Raw genomic sequence first — 21,094 nt, forward strand, 5'->3', positions numbered from 1 at the left:
GATTCAGTCAATGCCAGAAACGAATGAGGATCAATAATACTAGATGATCAATGTCAATAAACAAGATTGTGACATTCTGTCACCGAAGACCGCCAGCGTATCACGGCATCAACCCATAAGCTACACTTATTTCACCGGACAACCCTCCGAAACAAGAAAGTTATAGACATTATGTCTTTTCTTATGCTTTGCTATCATGGCTGCCGTTCTCCCACCCTTTTCTCTGGCGTTTATATCGGCCAGGTTCTTTGACAGGATGTACTTCACCATTTCCATATGTCCATGTGCAGAGGCCAGATGAAGGATGTTGTATCCATAGTTATTCACGTGTGACGCATTAGCTCCCATACTTACGAGGACGCCAAAAATGTCTGTGTGTCCCTTTGAAGCAGCCACCATCAAAGGTGTCATTCCGTCTCTACGTTTACAGTTAATATCAACACTGCCCTGTGAAAATAGATACTTCACCACAGCTATGTGTCCGCCCGTGCAGGCACGGTGTAGGGCGTTGCCGCCGAGGCGATCAACGTGTGACACATTGCTTCCCATACACAAAAGAAACTCAACAAGGTCCATGTTTCCTCTCCCTGCAGCTTCAATAAGAGGGGGAATATAGATATTCCTCATAATACCATATTGTGGGAGTAAACAGTCAACCATACCCTCATGTCCGCCCTTGCATGCCCAGTGCAGTGCGTCCCTACAGTCTTCATCCACTTCTGACTTATTAGCCCCTTTTCTGATAAGAAATTCAAACATTTCGCAGTGTCCCCCTTGTGCTGCCATCATGAGTGCTGTTCTTCCGTTCTCATCTCTGCTGTTGATATCCATTAAACCATGGGTCAGGATGTGTCTCACTCGGTCCATGTCCCCTTTCTTGCAGGCCTCGTGAAGTGAGCTGTTGGCAAATGTGTCCTGCTTGTCAACCTCTTTCAGTGGAGATTTCTCAGGGTCGTTCTGTTTTTCATCTGTGGATATGATATTTATACGAGGATAGTATTTTGCTCAATATTTGCTAGATAAAGGCATTTATGTTTTTGTTGAGTAAACACTGAACACTGTGACGTGCATACTTTAAATGGAGAACATTAAATTGGAAACAAAATAAAGTTTATTAACAAAAGTACCTCATGTATTCAGATGTTAGTAATTGTCATCCCTCATCTACCTGAACACATGTACACGTGCAAACACTATTTCACCCAAGCATTCAAACCCACCAAACTGAACTATCCACGCGAGAAAATAATTAGCACATCAAATGAATGTTTCGGCACAGTACAAAGTACAAGTACTAATACATGTCAAATGTTTGATAATTCATCTACAGTTAAATCACTAGTGACCATTCATAACGCAGGTCATGATACAAGTCATACACATAACATGAGGTATCAGTACAAGTCATACACTTCAATGGATTTAGGCATTTTTAGCACCAATGTCTCACCATAACATGAGATATCAGTACAAGTCATACACTTCAATGGATTTAGGCATTTTTAACACCAATGTCTCACCATAACATGAGATATCAGTATAAGTCATACACTTCAATGGATTTAGGCATTTTTAACACCAATGTCTCACCATAACATGAGATATCAGTACAAGTCATACACTTCAATGGATTTAGGCATTTTTAAAAACCAATGTCTCGCCATAACATGAGATATCAGTACAAGTCATACACTTGCATGGATTTAGGCATTTTTAACACCAATGTCTCACCACAACATGAAATATCAGTACAAGTATACTTGAATGGATTTATGCATTTTTAACACCAATGTCTCACCATAACATGAGATATCAGTACAAGTCATACACAACAATGGATTTAGGTATTTTTAACACCAATGTCTCACCATAACATGTGATAACATGAGATATCAGTAAAAGTCATACACTTGTGTGAAGAGTTTGTTAATGTGCATCGAATGCATTAATGCACCAGCGTGACGTGGAAAGAACTATAAATCTGCACAAAATGCTCAGTTGCACAGTCAAAGCAACAACTTCAAAGTCTCTGATTACATGACATCATGATCACATGACATCATGATCACATGACATCACCATGATGTCATTCCAAACAGCTGACGACGTTTCACGTCGTACCACACAGCTGACGACAGTGTCTCAATTCTGACCTCACATATGAACATAATGTAGGCGTGTCATCACTTACCATGCCCTGATGTTTAACATCAACATCATCAACAAAAGGCTCACAATAGCCAATGCATCATCTTGAAGCGAAATTATCATCTGCTTTTCACTCATCTCTAACTCACTCCTTAAATACAGAACAACACACGTTTTCTCCATGCAGCACATACATCAACATCCCTCAGATGGTGTGTTTGAGTGAGCCACTCTTGGCTGTGTTTGGGCTATCCACTCTTAATGACTATACCTATACCCATGATACAGCTATTTTTGTGACACAACACCGTTCAATCCTTGAATTTATGTTTATTATTTAAGATATAACCTAAACACATCAACTGGCAATCAGAGGTTCCGATGCAAAATCTATTGTTCTTTCGGATGAATATCTTGAATGTCAGAACTGCGAACCGTGCTGTTTAGTTCAAGTATGGTCACTCTGGTGTTCTGTTACTACATGGAATTTAGATGTCTGAAAGCATGTAACGCCTGATTGAACATAAGATAATCGCGACAATTAGTTTTATTGTTTATGAACGACGTTTCGGGGCTATGTCGTGTAGGATGTATGTGCGCACATGGGCATTAATCAAACACCACCTGAATCCATGGACAGCTTGAACAAAAATGTCTACAAGGCACCCGCGGGGTGACTTTTGGTTTGTCGCAAGGATTGTATTTATAACATGAGCAATGCAACGGAAGGCTTTGGTGTTGACGAGGCGGAGTTAGTATGATATCACTGCACGTTAGATTTCTTCATAGTAACTGGGGCAATGATTTGTCAAAGGATCTACTGGATATCGATGTTGTGCCACATTTTAATAACTGTCTGTCTATAAGCGTCCCCAATTCATCTCGATGAGCATTAAATGGTATATCGGGAAGTTTTTAATGGTGAGAAAGAACTGCACGAAAAATACATACATAGACAATAGAACAAGAGAGACACAATCCCGCCTTGTGAGTAGAGACAATATAAAAACATATCGGTCATTACCTTGTACACAGACAGGTTTTCCAGATCGAGTCTTCAAACATCGATGACCGAAACCGCACAGGGCTGTACAGGAACCAGTCGGGGCCTCGACAACAGAGAAAGAAGAATTAATATAATGCTGTCCTCCATACACCACTAACAATGTGTATTTTGTTTTTATTTATGTTCCAGTTCAGTCACCAATATTTGTATTAACCTTAGACATAATGACCAGAAATGGGCTTCACACATTTGTAAACTTGAGGGGAATCGACCCGGGCTCTTCACTTGGCTGGATGTATGTGTTAACCACTCGGCTTCCCTAGCGCTCCACTAGTTCGCCTAATATTCCCGTACCCTAACATACGAGTGTCTCCTGAGAATTGGTCAAATTATATGAATATCATTTTACCAGTCCCCATCTGTCAGAATCGCCCTTTGAGGTAAAATCGAGAATGCTCTGTTTATAAGATATCAGAGCACATACGAACTTTGCACAAATGCTGTGTACAGGGATTTGTAGTCAGTATAGGGATAATGATCCCTACATTACTAAAATTATCATGTTGATACTCATATAGCACTGTAGTGCATCCCATGTGCATGATCAAGGCACATTGTTTTCCCCACAATCAGTGGATGACATTCTCAACGGCGCATCGTATCTCGTGCAGCCACATGTCACTTGCCCATGATTGAAAGTACCTAGTTGCAGCCTGGTTTACTGAGCCACATAGTCACACTACCGTGTCCAGGTTTTACTGAACGTCGGTGTACCCACAAGTAGGTGTTTGCAGATATTAATGTGACCATATACGTGTGTTCGTATATGTGCACAGGACTGTGTAAAACACAGGGGGTGTGACAACTCTGAAAGCATCTGCAGACTCCATATCGTTTACAACCGCTTCGATATTGACTCGATCCCGGCACGTTAAACATACTGGATCACTAGCATGGCGCCTCAGACAGCACGACCACCACACCCACCTAACAGCACCAGGGGGTAAATATCTGACAGATGTATGCATGCCCCTTTTAGATAGCTTGCTTTCGTTATCGTCTTAGGTTAAGGACAAACTTAAAACTGACTAACACCCGATGATAAGTCGGAATTCAGTAGAGATGTCTTATCATTATGGACAGGCTTTTAGACACGTTTGCTTACAAGTGAATGATCCCTTGCAAGAAGGACATGCCCTCCTTTCTGCTTGATATCCTTTGATTCAGCTGTAGATAAACGGCAGGTTAAAGTCTCAATATCGTACTCAATACTTAAACATTGACCATTTTCATCACATTTAAGTTGACACAGTTTGATACCAACGTTCCTGATAACTTGACCGTTTCTCTTCTTAGGTGTGCACTGCTTCGTGCTTGATGTTGAAAAGACACATATCAGCAAAACCGTGAATTTTAGTAGTATCACACAGCCATTCACATACGGTGCCGCCATGTGCTCTGCAAGATATGTCGGCTGCACCACAGGTATCACGAGGTTCAAGGATCACGATCAGGGTTAAAGACTATTTTCACCAATGTCTAGAGGCTGTAGTACTGAACATGCGGTTATGATTGCCTCTGTCTTCAGACTACCATCTGACAAACAGTGAACACAAAAACACACCACTATGTCTGGAAGCTACCGCCGGGTAGACAGTATAAGGTATTTGTCTTGAGAGTACAACCAGGTATATGGCAAAGACAAGAACTGGGAGGACTGTACCGTTTGTCATGAATATGCAGAGGGTATGCCTCAAGTGTTGCCATCAGAGAAAGGGCAGACCACATGTGATTGGTGTGCTGCATAATGAGACATGAAACGTTAAACCATGTCTGATTGGTCAAGAGTAAACGTGTTGGGTTTATTTGCATTTATAACATTTCTGAGATCGATGGTTTGGCATTGCCATGGATTTCCTGTGTCAACGTAGAAGCGTGTAGCCATGTAACTACAAAGTGTAACCACATTGATGAAACATTTTGAAAACAGGGAGACTATGGCATATAAAAAAGTAAAACATTCTTCTGAACACGAGATACCGTTAAGACGAACACGAAGGGCATAGCCAAACATGCAAACCATGAAAATAAACTTCAATCTAGCGGAACAAACTCAATCAGGCACTGACCAAGTAAATATTGTAAATTCAGTTACTATAAATGAACCAGCATCAATACCAGCGGAACTTGTCAACTCAGAAGAGACTGTATATAGTTTCTGACTGTCTGATTTAACAATTGGCGAGAATCAATACATGGTTGAGGTAGTGCTATTTTATCAGAATGTGTTTGGGAACACTTGGTACTATTGTCAGGTAAAACGATGTCAATGTGGGTTGTTTAACAAAGCAACAATCAATTGTAGGCAAATGTTTTGCAGATTTCATACTCGTTTTTACACATAACAAAAGATGCATTACTTAAGGTGTAAAACAATTTCAAATAATAGATCATCAATGTTGCCCGTAAACTAAGATATTTAGACTGAAGTATCAGTCTGTTTTAAGATAAATCATATGTATCAGTGTAGGCAAAGACATTAACAAATAATCACGTTACTCCTATTGCGGTCGGATACCGCGGTGCTGTACAAGAAATATGACAAGTTGAATCTAACTTGTTAACGGCATCAGTCACAAACATTTTGCTTTGCTTTCTTTTCAGTTATAAAGTGTAAGCATGTGCCTTTTGTGCTACGCTGTAGGTACGCCATTGACGTAGTATTATTGGTAAACGAAACAGCAGTCCATCCCTTTGTACTGCTCTGTCTTACTCGGTGTCATGGAGAAGCAACGGGATTGCCTCACTATCTTTACTGATTCACGTGATCCTATCCCAACAGCGCTGATGTATGCCACAATGTTGCTCGAATATTCCTGAATGTACTACTACCTCAAAGCTCATTCTTCATCTCGATACAAACACTTCGTATGTATTGGCTGTGATGCAGCTTTTACCCAGGAGGATTTGAAGACTCAATACTGTGTTACCTCACTTCAGATCATTTAACTATATGTTTATTGATATGTACTGCAACGACCAAAAGAACTACCAGCATCTTAGGCAACAGGTATCCAGTTAATCTTACATTATAACAAAGAGCGACCTGCACCTTAGATCTCTGTTACCCCAGGTGAGACCGCACCAAGGAATACTCTAACCTGGAACCTGCATTCCTTATTATCACGATGAACACTGGAAGACAACTCAAGCCAGATTCAATTTTTCAGTTACAAGTTTTGACGTTTGACAACAAAAACTTTCTACAAAGTGACCCGTGAAGGTCTCGGGGTAGAATAGGCCTTCAGCAACCCATGCTTGCCATGAAATGCGACTGTGCTTGTCGTAAGAGGCGACTAACAGGATCGGGTGGTCAGACTCGCTGACTTGGTTGACACATGCCATCGGTTCCCAATTGCGCAGATCGATGCTCATGTTGTTGATCACTGGATTGTCTGTTCCAGACTGGATTATTTACAGACCGCCGCCATGTAGCTGGAATATTGCTGAGTGTGGCGTAAAACTAAACTCACTCACTCACTCACTTCTACAAAGTATATCAGTAATGGAGGACTCATTGCTTCCTGACAGCCACATCCAATGTTACTGGAAATGTATACCGAGTCCACGAAGAGTTGATACGTATTAATCGTCAGATCAGTTGCGTCTTTGGTAAATAGAGTGCATGATAAGAACATTCACATTTCTTTTCTGTAAATTGGCGTAAATGAGTTCATATGAGAATACAAAATGAAACAAATAAAAAAATAAATCCTGTCTACAACCTTTCAATCTTTTCACCCAGACCTTTTATGATTAAATGCCATACATATATGTTTTGAAATATCAACAAATAATTTAAACAGATCTATGTACAGAGAGTAATCAAATGTTGATCGTCGGGAGTCTTGTAACTCATGACTAAGCTAAGTGAGCATTAGCAGGAGTGTCTGTTATCAGATCTTCATTCATTTTGTCATTTTTACTCAAAACAAGCCATTTCCATACCTTTTTAAAATTATGTGGATAGTATCAGTTTGACTGTTACTAATGATGACTGACAAATGCAAAAATCTTCATCTATTGTCGTCCACAGCCTTCAAGATATACCGTTTTCCATCCTCTGTATGAAGATCTGTAGAATATAAAGTCTTCTTTTATTCCGCCACTGGGGATAAGAGTCAAAACCTTTCTTACTACTGCTATCATGGGGCTCGAAGATATATCTCCTTCCCGTCTTCTTTCTTCTCCTTGACAATTGACCTCACACTAACATTTGAAAATCATAAACTAATGAGTGAGTCAGTGAATTATAATTGAACACAACGGCAGTATTTCAGCCATATCGTGACGAACCGATGTTATAGATAACATCATAATGTTCATTTTGGAGCAGATTTACCATAGTGTGTACAGTATAGGGCTCTTGTATATATTTAGCAATGTATTTGGCTCTTAAATCTTTATAACAACTACACATCAATATGACATGCCATTCATTTTTAGTGTAGTACAACCCTTTTGACTTACAGTACATACAGACTCTATCTCTTGGTTCAGTATTTCCATATCTATCAGTTTCCATTGCTATCTTAAAGCTACTACATCTAAATCTTGATGAGGTCATCCTTGGATACACTGTAATGTCAGTGAGTGAGTGAGTGAGTTAATATTGTTCGTCACATCGGCAATCTTGCAGCCATATCGTGACGAGAACAAGTAATACTGACATTGTAGAATGAATGAATATAAGAAAATATAACCCTGTTGATAACGAACAGTAAAAACACTAGTAAATGTCGCAGCTATCCATTCAAGACCAGTAATTAGATCTAAAACAGTTTAACTATAGTGAACAATACAATATAAAAATGGGCTATGGATTGCCAACAACTGAAGGTAGATCACCATACAAGGGACCATGGGGACTTACACTACTTTTGCTACCTGCATGGACCCCAGCTGGATTTACACCATCCCCTCAGTCGCTAGCAATTTAGACACATATAGCCATACATTTAAAAGAACACATATACTACGATTAAAAGAGCGGAGTGTTTGAATTTACTTTGAACATTTGTGTTTGTACCCTCTCAGGAGGAGAATAATGTTACAGTACTTTAACAACCCTCGAGGATACAGCCACGAACAATCTTAGTTACTAATTCAAAATTCCAATCATAAAATATTTATCTATTTACAATTCATTTAACAAATCCAATTTAAAAATGCAATAATTGAATGACCACTGTTATTGTTAAAAAGATCCTTCATAGTTCAGGATTTAAAATAATTATCCCTTGTGATGGAATATTCAACAAACATGCTTGACCGTGATTATTTCATCACAAGGGATGCAGAACGTAGGATCCTCACCTTTCAATAAATATTCATGAGTATATCTCGTATGGCCAATACGACATCATCACAAGATGACCTCTTCAAACCTGGACTGACGACCCAAGTAGGTATAACCAAGATAAGGTTTTATTGCATGTAATTTATTTACACCCATTTGGGTGTCCCACTTCTTCTGCATCAGATCGCGGATATACGACCTAATGGTAGCTTAATAATCAGAGTATGGAATAAGACGTGGTTTTACAGATTTGTTGGGTGCAGTCTTGGCAGCAAGATCGGCCATTGTGTTACCAGAAATGCCTGCGTGGCTGGGTAACCAACAGAAGACGATGTCGTATTGGCCAGTAGCAAGATCATTATACAATTCAATAATTTCAATTAAGAGTGGATGTTTACAAGAAATATTTTTAATCGCCTGAAGACGAGAAAGAGAGTGGGAATAGATTATATATTGTGTACGTTTAGGGTGTTTTTGAATATATTTAAGAGCTGTTAATATGGCGTTAGCTTCAGTTGTAAAAATCTGGTAATCTAGAAGATATTGTTCTGGATCCAATGACAGTGGCACAAGCCACAGCGCCACCGTCCTTGGACCCATCTGTAAATAAGGATTTATAATTGCTATGTTTATGCTTCATTTGATTATATTCCTGTTTATATTGTAATTCATTAGTTTCTGATTTTTTAAATGTAGTTAATGTTAGGTCAAAATGTGGCCTAACCAACTGCCAAGGAGACGAAAGAAGACGGGAGGGGGCTATGTTTTCCAGCCGAATGCAGGCTGAAGAAAGAAAGAGTTTAATTCCATGCCCTAGAGGTGGAACCAGAGAAGATTTCTTGTTGTATAAATCTTCGTAAAGGGGGTTGAAGACACAATTAAATGCAGGGTTAGATTCATTAGAGTATAATTTGGTAATGTACTGTAAAGTTAATTTTATACGGCGCCGCTCAAGAGATGGTTCATCAGCCTCAACGTAGAGACTGTCGATAGGTGATGTTCTAAAAGACTCAAGACATAGTCTTAGACCTTGGTGATGGACAGCATCAAGACGTTTCAGGTTGCTTTTGCAAGCTCCACAATATACGATGGAGCCATAATCGAGTTTTGAACGGACAAGTGATCTGTATAAATGTAGGAGAGGTGCTTGGTCCCCTCCCCACTTTGAGTTGGATACCACTTTTAATACATCGAGTGCCTTCAAGCATTTTGTTTTTAGTGATTTGATGTTCGGCAAAAAGGTTAAGTGGGAATTGAAAATTAGACCCAAGAGCTTGGCCTCCTTTACAACTTTGATGGGAGAACCATTTAAAAATAGTTCTTTCCTTATGCGGCTTATATTTTCTACAAAAGTGTATGCAATTAGTTTTTGATTTAGAAAATTTAAAGCCATTTTCTAGACACCATTTATTTATTTTGTTTAAACACAATTGCAATTGCCGTTCGATAGTATGCATATTTTTGCCTCGACAAGAAATATTCAAATCATCCAAAAGTAATGATCCATCAACTGAATCATTTAAAACCTTGGATAAACTGTTTATCTTGATGCCAAAAAGTGTTACAGACAAAATGCTGCCTTGTGGAACACCCTGATCCTGATTATAATGGTCAGACAGGGTTGAACCCACTCGGACTTGAAACTGCCTGGAAACTGTGAGATAAAAAGAGGCAAACGACCCCTTAAACGGAAGTCATGTAAATCCTGTAAAATGCCATGCTTCCAAGTGGTATCGTATGCTTTCTCCAAATCAAAGAATATCGATACTGCATGTTGTTTATTTACTAAAGCGTTTTTGACAAAGGATTCCAGACGTATTAGATGGTCAATGGTACTACGATTTTTCCTGAAACCACATTGAATATTTGTTATAAAATTATCGGTTTCAAGATACCAAGTCAATCTATTGTTTACCATTCGTTCCATGGTTTTACCGATACAACTCGTTAAAGAGATTAGCCTGTAATTCGAAGGATCGGTATGATCCCGGCCAGGCTTTGGTATGGCATTACGCGATGAATCTGGGAAGGTCCCTGTAGTTCATATCGTGTCAAATATATTGAGCAGTGTTTCCAGGCATGATTCAGGTAAATGTTTCAGAAGTTGATAATGAATATTATCAGAACCTGTTGCTGTGTCATGAGCTTGCTCAAGGGCTGTATGTAGCTCATGTAATGAAAATAGTTCATTATAGTCTTCACCATTGTCTGAGTTAAAATTAATCTTTTTCTTCTCCTGCTGTTTCTGGTATTTCTGAAACTCAGGGACGTAATTTGATGAAGACGAATGTTTGACGAGAGTTACACCAATCTTATTGGCAATATCACCCTTATCTGTCAATGCATCGTCACCGTCCTTCAGATGGTGGACATGTGATTTGCAACCTTTACCCTTTATTCGTTGAATCATATTCCACACTTTTGAAATTGGTGTGCGGGAATTTATCTTGGAAACATAATTTCGCCAAGATTGACGCTCATTCTGCTTGAAGGCACGTCGAGCCTTAGCATTTAGAATTTTAACTTTGTCTAAATTATGGACCATAGGATGTCGCCGAAAATACTTCTCGGCCTTCTTCCTGTTCTTTCTGGCCTGTTTGCATTCATCATTAAACCATGGTTTACGAACGTGTGGGGTTGCAGAGGACTTAAGTATAGTTTCGTTAGCTATATTCATCAGTTTATCAGAGAATACCTGAATGGGATCCAGACTATTGACAAAAACGTCATTATTCAAGTTTTCAGTGCAGAGTGTCCGAAATAATGACCAGTTGGCCTTACTAAAATTCCACCTGGTTGCAGGTGGGTTATCAGTAGGATTTATAGCTGTGAGAATTGCTGGAAATTGGTCACTTCCACAAAGGTCATCATGGACTGACCATTGAAACTCATTGTATATACAGGGATCTTAGAGTGACAAATCAAGTGCAGAATACGTTCCTGTACTCGGATGTAAATAAGTGGCTGATCCATCATTAAATATGCATACGTTGTTATTAGATATGAAGTCTTCAAGTATTTTCCCTTTATTGTTAGTATCAGTACTTCCCCATAAAGGGTTACGTCCATTAAGATCACCCATGATAATACAGGGTTTGGAAACTTGGTCGTATAGCGCCTGAAGATCAGATGGCTGAACAGCTGAAGATGGTGAAATGTACAGGGAACAAAGCGTGAACGTTATTTGTAAAGAAAGCCGTATAGCAACAGCCTGAAGATTGCTTTTAAGTGGAACAGGGCTATGAATAACACCCTGCCTCACCAAAATAGAAGCACCACCAGTGGCTTTTATCACCTGGAGGTGAAAACGAATGAAATGAGTTATACTGGCGCAAGTCAAATCTATCTGTACTTTTCAGGTATGTCTCTTGTAAAAGCTGATGGTTTAAAATCTTGTGATAATAGCTGAAGATCATTAAAATTGTTTCTAAGGCCTCTGCAATTCCACTGGATAACATTATGAGAGCACATCATGGGGGCTCAATAGGAGAGCGTGAACGAGACGAAGTCCCTTTATGCTGGGATGACTGTGAAGGGCTTGTCTCCATATCTAGTGGTTCATAGGTGTTATGAACCTCTACAGGCACTTGTAATGGTAAAGGCACCTCAATATGTTTAAGGGCCCTGACTTCCTTTCGTCTTTGTTGTTTCTGTTCTTTTCTGGACATTGTTGTTTTCCTTTCAGATTCATGGTGATTTTTTGGTTCAGGCATCATGTCTGTCTGGGTGGATGTTCCTGTATCCTCATCAGAAACTGTATACAGAATGTTTTGTTTTTCTGAGACCCAGGAAATGGAGGTCTGGCATTCGTGATCAACTGTTGGACGGGAGGTAGATACAACAGCAGAGTAAGTTTTTGTGTGTGGAGATTCTATCAGTGACTGGTAACAGTTTCTTTGCCTCAGCAAAAGATATATTATTGGTGTGTTTAAGTTTGAGAATTTGAACTTGTTTTTCAAAGACTGGAGAGGATCGTGATGGGGACATGTGATCTCCATGACAGTTTGCACATTTGACGGTATTTGTGCAGTCGGCATTCTCATGTTTCTCACCACAACGAGAACATTTTGGGGAGTTTTTGCACGTGTTAGTACCGTGTCCGAACAACTGACATTTAAAGCACCGAAGTGGATTAGGGATGTAGACATCCACCTCGATTTTAAAGTACCCAGCTTTAATTTATTTTGGTACTGTAGCAAGACAAAACGTCAACAGATACGTGTTTGTTTTGACAGTGTTATCGCCATCTTTTCTTGTGAATCTTTTCACAGAGGTGACACCTTGAGACTTAAGTTCTGCTGCGATATCAACTTCCGACATGTCAGAGAGACATTTTGCCCGATCACGAACAATGCCTCTACACGAATTCAGTGTTCTGTGTGGTGACACGGCAGTCCTTGTATTTGCAAACTGACGAGCTTTAAGCAAATTAACAGCCTGTTGTTTTCTGGCACATTTCACCAGCAAGGAACCTGTTCTAAGCCGAGTAACGTTTTTCACTTCGCCGCATATTCCTGCAATTGCTTTCGATATTGCAAAAGGGTTCAGGTTTAATGGTTGTCCTTCAATTCCCTGGACAACTAGGAAACGGGGCCAAGAATCTAAATTTGTTGTTTCTGATTCATCAGAAGAAGAAGGGAGTTTCTAAGTCTACATGCTTTCTCTTGGATTTAGATCGAGAACCAGAGAGTTGTTGGGAAGCCATAATGAATGGATGTAGATTCGACATCCCTGTTCCCCACCCACCATGACGTGTCAACAAGGACGGCGTTAAAGAGGAAACCAACGATGAAACACCAGGGTTACAGGGGTGTTATACTCAAGCAATACAGACACAGGTAGCCAATACTGTGAAACAGAATAAATGTCAGGTTGGTTCCATCCATGACAATTTCTAAAGACAATTAGAACCTGGAGGTCAGTAATGCCAGATTGGCCCATGAGCCACTGCCTTCGGGCATAGTGCTCTAGGCAAAACATTATCATGAATAATTTGAATTTAGAATAGCCAAGACCAGAAAAATAGATATGTGCAATAATACTAACTATGCACAGGGCCTCGCGTGACCAGCCGATTGATTGAACCGGGCCCATTCACCCACCCGTCTAGGTCAAGTCAGGGCCAAAGTGGTGTGTTGAGCCTCCTCGTGGTGGGTGCTGGGTAACGCTAAGAGCTTGCCAACCCCCGAGTGGACCCGGGTCTATTTGGTCCATAGCACCCCATTACTGGTCGCAAGGAGCGATCAAATTGGGCAACCTGTTTGCCGTGGGTTGCGTCCCGTGTCGGTGGAGGACGGTAGGCTGGTGGTTGAGGACATTGGTTCCAGGAATAGCGTTCCTTTGTCCAACACACCGCTTCGCCCCTTAGTTCACCTAGACGGGTGGTAGAATGGGCCCGATTCTACCAATCGGCTGGTCATGCCAAGCCCTGTGGTATTACTTGTATCTGTACAATTTATCTTATGAATTATATTTTGACTTAGGTCTTGGTTCGTGTTTTTGGTTGTACAGTGTCATTCAGTTTTGAAATATGTCTTCTTTCATTTGCCTAGAGCCTTGTGCCCAGAAGGCGATGGCTCATGGGCCAATCTGGTAGACTGATTACTTGTTTAATCCTTCTGCTGGAGTATATCACTTCAGTATCCTTGGTGCTGCAAGTCGGAGACCCACTTGTATATAGCATTGTCTTTATGATACTCCGTGGTGGGTGGGGAGCTGGGGTGATGAATTTTTACAACTTCAACATGGCTCTTGAAACCCCCTTGAAAAAGAAACGTCAACTTGATAATGATCATGATGACAATGATGGTTGGCAAACTCCTAAACAAATTGAGTACTGGCCGAGATTTCTTGTCATAGAATCTCCGGACAAACAACCTATAAAGTTAAATCCATTTGCGATTTCAAAAGCTGTATATGGTATAATAGGAGATGTAAAGAACATCAGGCGTATGAGATCTGGATCACTTCTAGGTGAATGTGCTAAGCTACAGCAAGCTACTAACTTACTCTCTCTTGATACATTGGCGGGACTCCCTGTTTCAGTGTCAGTTCACAGGTCACTTAATTCAAGCAAAGGCATTGTAAAGGACCGAGATCACCTCCTAGATGACATGTCTGAGCTTGATATTGTTTGTGAATTAAAGGAACAAGGCGTGACAAATGTGAAACGCTTTACTCGGCGTAAAAAAACTCGGAAGTAATTCAAACCAATACTTACTTGTTTTCTTTCGTGTCTCCGTCTCCACCAAGAAGTATCAAAGCAGGTTATTGCAGCCTTGCAGTTGAGTAATATATCCCCAACGCACTGAGGTGTTTTAAATGCCAAAAGTTTGGTCATGGGGTCAATTCATGCAAAATTGGTATTACATGTGCTCACTGTGCAGAGAAAACACATGTTACGGAGGATTGCGACAGCAACATTAAGAAATGCGTTAACTGTTCTGGTCAACATTCACCTTCATCTAAAGATTGTCCTATATGGGAAAGAGAGATGCAGATTAATAAAATCAAAGTTGCTCAGAACATTAGTTATAATGAGGCTAGGAAACTCGTACCATCCAGTGATCTAAATGGTTCATATGCTTCTGTAACTAGAAAAGTAGATGTAGTAACATCTTCAATTGGCTGTTAAACAGATCTGACATGGACACATTCTATCAATCCCGAGCCCACCTGCACGTCAGATTCCAGTACACAAACGCCTGTTGAGCCTTCTTCAGCTAAACAAGTTCCTGTTACATTATCAGCTGTTACTGTAAATTCAGTTCAGCCGACAGGAGCATAGAATGATTCAGCCAGTTCACAGTCTAGGAAAGGGAAAAATTCGTTATCTAGATATAAAACTGACTCTTCTCGTAACAATGAAACGGGTAGAGTATCAAAAGGTTCTGATGATCAAACTTTATAATAAGTTTGGATCACTTGAAGTGATGGATGTCTCAGAGAGCATCCCTCAGAGAACAAGTTTATCGCCGAAACGTAATGGGCGAACAAGATCTCCTGTTAACCCGCCCAAAAGATGAATACTTTTCAGCCTTTGATTCAGTGGAATTGCAGAGGATGGAAGAATAACTTAAATGAAATCCATTTACTCATACAAGATCTTAAACCGTCAGCATTATGTCTTCAAGAGACATATCTTAAAAATACAGATAACTTTAATCTGAGACAGTACAGTGATTATCAATCTTTTTCTCCTGCAGGAGATAAAGCTACTGGAGGCACTTCTATTTTGGTTCATCAGAGCGTCATCCATAGCCCTGTCGCTCTGAATACACATTTACAAACTGTTGCTGTTCGTCTTACTCTGCACATGGCACTGACGTTGTGCAGCTTGTATATACCTCGTCAAACATTCAACATTCAGATCTTCAAAGTTTATATGATCAGCTTCCGAAACCATGTCTTATCATGGGCGATTTTAACGGGCACAACCCACTTTGGGGGTAGTGTCACCACAAATACTAAAGGTAAAATCCTTGAGGAATTCATTTCCGATAATAATTTATGCATTTTCAATGACGATTCAGCTACTTACCTACATCCAGAACGTATTCTTCCCTGGATATATCATTTGCCGACTCAAATTTATGTAATGAATTCGAATGGGAGGTGCATGATGACCTATGTGGGAGTGATCACTTCCCAACTATTCTTAAAGGCATTATACCTGGGGATGATCCACCCTTATCCAGAGGGAACTTCAAGAAGGCTGACTGGTCCTTATATAAAACACTTTGTATTGATCATTTAAAACCTGATGTTTTTGTAAACAGCGAAGATCCTATACAGCTGTTTTCAGATATAATCAATAACATTGCTGATCAAACTATCCCCAAGTCCTCTGCAATTCCACACATTCGCAAACCATGGTTTACTAATGACTGTAAACAGGCCAGAAAGAGTAGGAGGAAAGCGGAAAAATATTTTCGCCGCCACCCTACAGTACATAATTTAGATAGAGTAAAAATTTTAAATGCCAAGGCTCGACGCACTTTTAAACAGAGTAAGCGTCTGTCTTGGAGGAACTATGTTTCCAAAATTAATTCCCGTACACCTATGTCTAAGGTGTGGAATATGAAACAAAGATTAAGGGCAAAGGTTCCAGATCTACTGTTCATCATCTGAAGGATGGTGACCGGTTATTAACTGATAAATCTGATATTGCCAACAAGCTTGGTGAAACTCTCGCCAAACATTCTTCTTCGTCCAATTGCGTACCTGAATTTCAACAGTACCAGAAACAGCAGGCAAAGAAGAGAATACATTTTATGGTATTCACTATCAGCTTCTGAAACATGTGCCCAAATCATGTTTGGAAACAATGCTAAATATTTGTGATTCAATATGGACTTCGGGAAATTTCCCGTCTTCTTGGCGTAATGCTATTGTAGTTCCTATTCCAAAACCTGGCCGGGATCATACTGATCCGTCGAATTACAGACCGATTTCTTTAACGAGTTGTGTCTGTAAAACCATGCAGCGTATGGTAAACAATCGATTAACATGGTTTCTTCAAACTAACAACCTTATCACAAATATTCAGTGTGGTTTCAGGAAGAATCGTAGTACCATTGATCATTTGGTACGTTTAGAATCCTTTGTAAAACATGCATTTATCAATAAGCAACATGCTGTATACTTCTTTTTTGATCTCGAGAAAGCATATGATACCACCTGGAAGCATGGCATTTTAAAGGATTTACATGGTTTCGGTTTAAGGGGTCGTTTACCTCTTTTTATATCGCAGTTTTTACAAGGCAGGCAATTTCAAGTCCGAGTAGGTTCTACCCTGTCTGATCATTACAATCAGGATCAGGGTGTTCCGCAAGGCAGCAATTTGTCTGTGACCGCATTTAGTATCAAGATCAACAGTTTATCCAAGGTTTAAAACGATTCAGTAGATGGATCACTTTTCGTGGATGATTTTAATATTTCCTGTCGCGGTAAGAATATGCATACTATTGAACGGCAAATCCAATCATGTTTAAACAAAATAAATAAATGGTGTCTTGAGGTTGTAAATTTTCTAAGACAAAAACTAATTGCATCCATTTCTGCCGTAAGTATAAACCACATAAGGACCCAGAATTATTTTTAAATGGCACTCCTATGAAAGGCGTTAAGGAGGCCAAGTTCTTAGGTTTGATTTTCGACTCTCATTTAACTCTTCTTCCGCATATCAAATCCTTGAAAACTAAATGCCCGAAGGCACTTGATCTATTGAAAGTTGTGTCAAACTCAAAATGGGGAGGGGATCAAGCTACTCTCCTGCACCTATACCGTTCACTTGTCCGTTCGAAGCTTGATTATGACTCCATCATTTATGGTGGAGCCTGTAAAAGCAATCTAAAACTCCTTGATTCTATCCACCACCAAGGTCTGAGACTTTGTCTTGGGTCGTTCCGAACTTCTCCTATTGACAGTCTCTATGTCGAAGCCGATGAACCATCTCTTACACAGCGCCGTATCAAATTAGCTTTACAATATATTACAAAACTATACTCTAACGAATCCAACCCTGCTTTTAACTGTGTTTTCGATCCTCTTTATGATCATTTATACAACAAAAAGCCTTCTCTTGTTCCGCCTCTTGGGCACAGAATTAAACCATTCATTTCTGCTTCCGGCATTGAGCTGAAAAGTATAGCGCCTTCTCGTCTTTTTTCTTCTCCTCGTTGGCAATTAGTGAGGCCACATGTTGACCTCACATTAACAAAGTTAAAAAAATCAGACACAAACGAATTACAATATAAACAAGAGTTTATGCAATTAAAAAATAATTATAGTACATACATATCCTTATTTACAGATGGGTCCAAAGATGGTGGCACAGTTGCTTGTGCCACTGTCATTGGATCCAGAACAACATCTTCTCGATTACCCGATAACAGCTCCATTTTCACTGCAGAAGCAAACGCAATATTAACGGCTCTTCAATATATTCAAAGACATCCTAATCATGTACAGTATATAATTTTTTCTGACTCTCTTTCTTGCCTTCAGGCTATTAAAAATAGCATCCACTTTTAATTGGCATAACTGAATTGTATAATGATCTTGCAACTGGCCAGTCCGACATCGTCTTTTGTTGGTTACCCAGCCATGTGGGTATTTCTGGGAATGCAATGGCCGATCTTGCTGCTAAGGCTGCACTCAACAAATCTGTGACACCACTTCTTATTCCATACAGTGACTATAAAGCTAGCATTAGAACTTACATTCGTGATCTGATGCAAAAGAAGTGGGACACCCAAGTGGGAATAAATAAATTACATGCCATAAAACCTTATATTGGTTACACTCACTTGGGCTGTCAGTCCAGATTTGAAGAGGTCATTATGCGACGATGTCGCATTGGCCATACGCGTTACACCCACAGTTATTTACTAAAAGGCGATGATCCTCCGTTTTGTATCCCTTGTGATGAGAGAACCACGGTCAAGCATATCCTGCTTGACTGTGTTGAATTCTCCATCATAAGGGATAACTATTTCAATGTCAAAACAATGAAGGATCTTTTTAGCACAGTTAGTACTCATTTAATTCTTGGAGTTTTAAAAGAAATTGATTTTCTTATTGAATTGTAAGTGATATGTTCAGTAGATAGTTGTATTTTAATGATTGGTAGTTTAAATTAGTAACTTAGATTGTTAGTGGCTGTATCCTCAAAGGGGGTTGAAGTAGTGTAAAATTATTGTCCTCCTGAGAGGGTACGTAAGTCCAATACTCTCATAGTCAATTTAAATCTACTACTAGTTTTTAATCGTAGAATATTTGTTTTTTTAAGTAATGGCTAAATTTCAGGATAATCGCCAATAGCTGAGGGGATGGTGTAAATCCAGCTAGGGTTCATGCAGGTAGCAGAAGTAATGTAAGTCCCCATGGACCTTAGTATGGTGATCTACCTTCAGTTGTTGGCGATCTATAGCCCCGGTTTTATGTTGTATTGTCTTCTTTAATTCCAATGTTTAACTTTCAATGCTAGTTTTATGTTCTGTGATACTTTAGTGTTTTTACTGTCCTTCGCTGACAGGTTTACTTTTTCTCTTTTCTCATCCTAACATTACTATAACTTATATTGTTCTCGTCACGATACGGCTGCAATATTGCCGATGTGACGTTAAATGTTAACTCACTCACTCACTGGTGTGTTGAGCAACATGAACACGGTTGCAGGCCCCTATTGCCCTCAACCACGAGGATCCCCTCATCCACCGACACAGGGCCGCAACCCACGGCCAACAGGTTGGTGGACCAAATATGCCCCCGGGTCCACAACGGGGGGTTTGCGAGCACTTAGCGTTACCCAGCACCCACCACGAGGAGGTGGCTCGCCACGGGTGCCCACTGTAATGTCAGAACACAAATATTTTTCAACATTCAACAAAGCCTTATAGTCATTATAATAAAAATATTTTGGAGAATCCTGTACTGATGAGTACCATGACAGTTTTAGATTATCCTTTAATCTTTGTTTAAAAGGAGAAATGAACATACCAACATTTCCCAGTTCTGGTTTATGCCGGGTTTTTTATCAAGAGTAGAATGTAAATCTAATGATTAGACGTAAAACAATGTATCTATAGAGGAAAATACAATATATAAATGAGCTATACGTTTCCACCAACTGAAGGTAGATCACCATACTAAGGGCCATGGGGACTTACAGTACATTTGCTACCTGCATGGACCCTAGCTGGGTTTACATCATCCCCTCAGCTGTTAGCAATGTAGACAGATCTAGCCATACAGTAAACGAACATGTATTCTACGAATAAAAATCTGGAAAATATCAAATGTTTTGGGACTGAAGTACCCTCTCAGGAGGACAGTTATTTTACAGTACTTCTACCCCCCTTTGATGGTACAGCCACTAACGATTTGAGTTACTAAGCTAGTCTTCCAATTATAAAATATTTATCCATTTACAATTCAGTTAACACATCTAATCCCTTTCACAATGCAATATTTAAACGAGGAGTATTATTGCATTTTGTACCATGTAATTCATTAATACATACTTGAGTGTCCCGCTCACGGATGTGAGGTCTGATGACAGAGTATGGAAGAAGAAGTGGTGCCACAGATTTGTTGAGTGCTGCCTTGGCAGCAAGATTGGCCATTGTGTTACTAGAAATGCCAACATGACCGGGTAACCTACAAAAGATGACGTCGAATTGGCCAGTAGCAAGATTGTTATACAGTTCAATAACTTCTATTAAAAGTGGATGTTTACATGATAGGTTTTTAATAGCCTGAATAGACCATGTGTTGTTTATGTTTAGGATGTGTTTGAAAATAGAGCTGTTATCGGGTAATCTAGAAGATATCGTTGTGGATCCAATGACAGTGCACAAGCCACTGCACCACCGTCCTTGGACCCATCGGTAAATAAGGATTTGTAATTGTTATATTTACTCTTTAATTTGATTATATTCTCGTTTATATTGTATTTCATTAGTTTCTGATTTTTTAAAAGTTGCTAATGTTAGGTCGACTTGTGGCCTAACGAGGTGCCAAGGAGGCGGAAAGGAGATATATTCCCTAGCTCAATGAACGCAGCGGAAATGAATGGT

The 21,094-nt window shown here is 39.7% G+C and overlaps 1 protein-coding gene across 1 annotated transcript; it reads right to left on the reverse strand.

Moving 5' to 3' along the window:
• Positions 1-126: 126 nt before the first annotated feature.
• Positions 127-20,641, reverse strand: LOC137255334 (ankyrin repeat domain-containing protein 29-like). Its single transcript, XM_067792783.1, has 3 exons — positions 20,557-20,641; positions 19,755-19,865; positions 127-968 (listed from the first exon to the last, which is right to left on the reverse strand). The coding sequence occupies exons 1-3, from the start codon at positions 20,639-20,641 to the stop codon at positions 127-129; spliced, it is 1,038 nt and encodes a 345-aa protein (XP_067648884.1).
• Positions 20,642-21,094: the final 453 nt, after the last annotated feature.

The sequence above is a fragment of the Haliotis asinina genome, chromosome 11 (assembly GCF_037392515.1).
Source record: "Haliotis asinina isolate JCU_RB_2024 chromosome 11, JCU_Hal_asi_v2, whole genome shotgun sequence".
Classification (NCBI taxonomy): Eukaryota; Metazoa; Mollusca; class Gastropoda; order Lepetellida; family Haliotidae; genus Haliotis; species Haliotis asinina.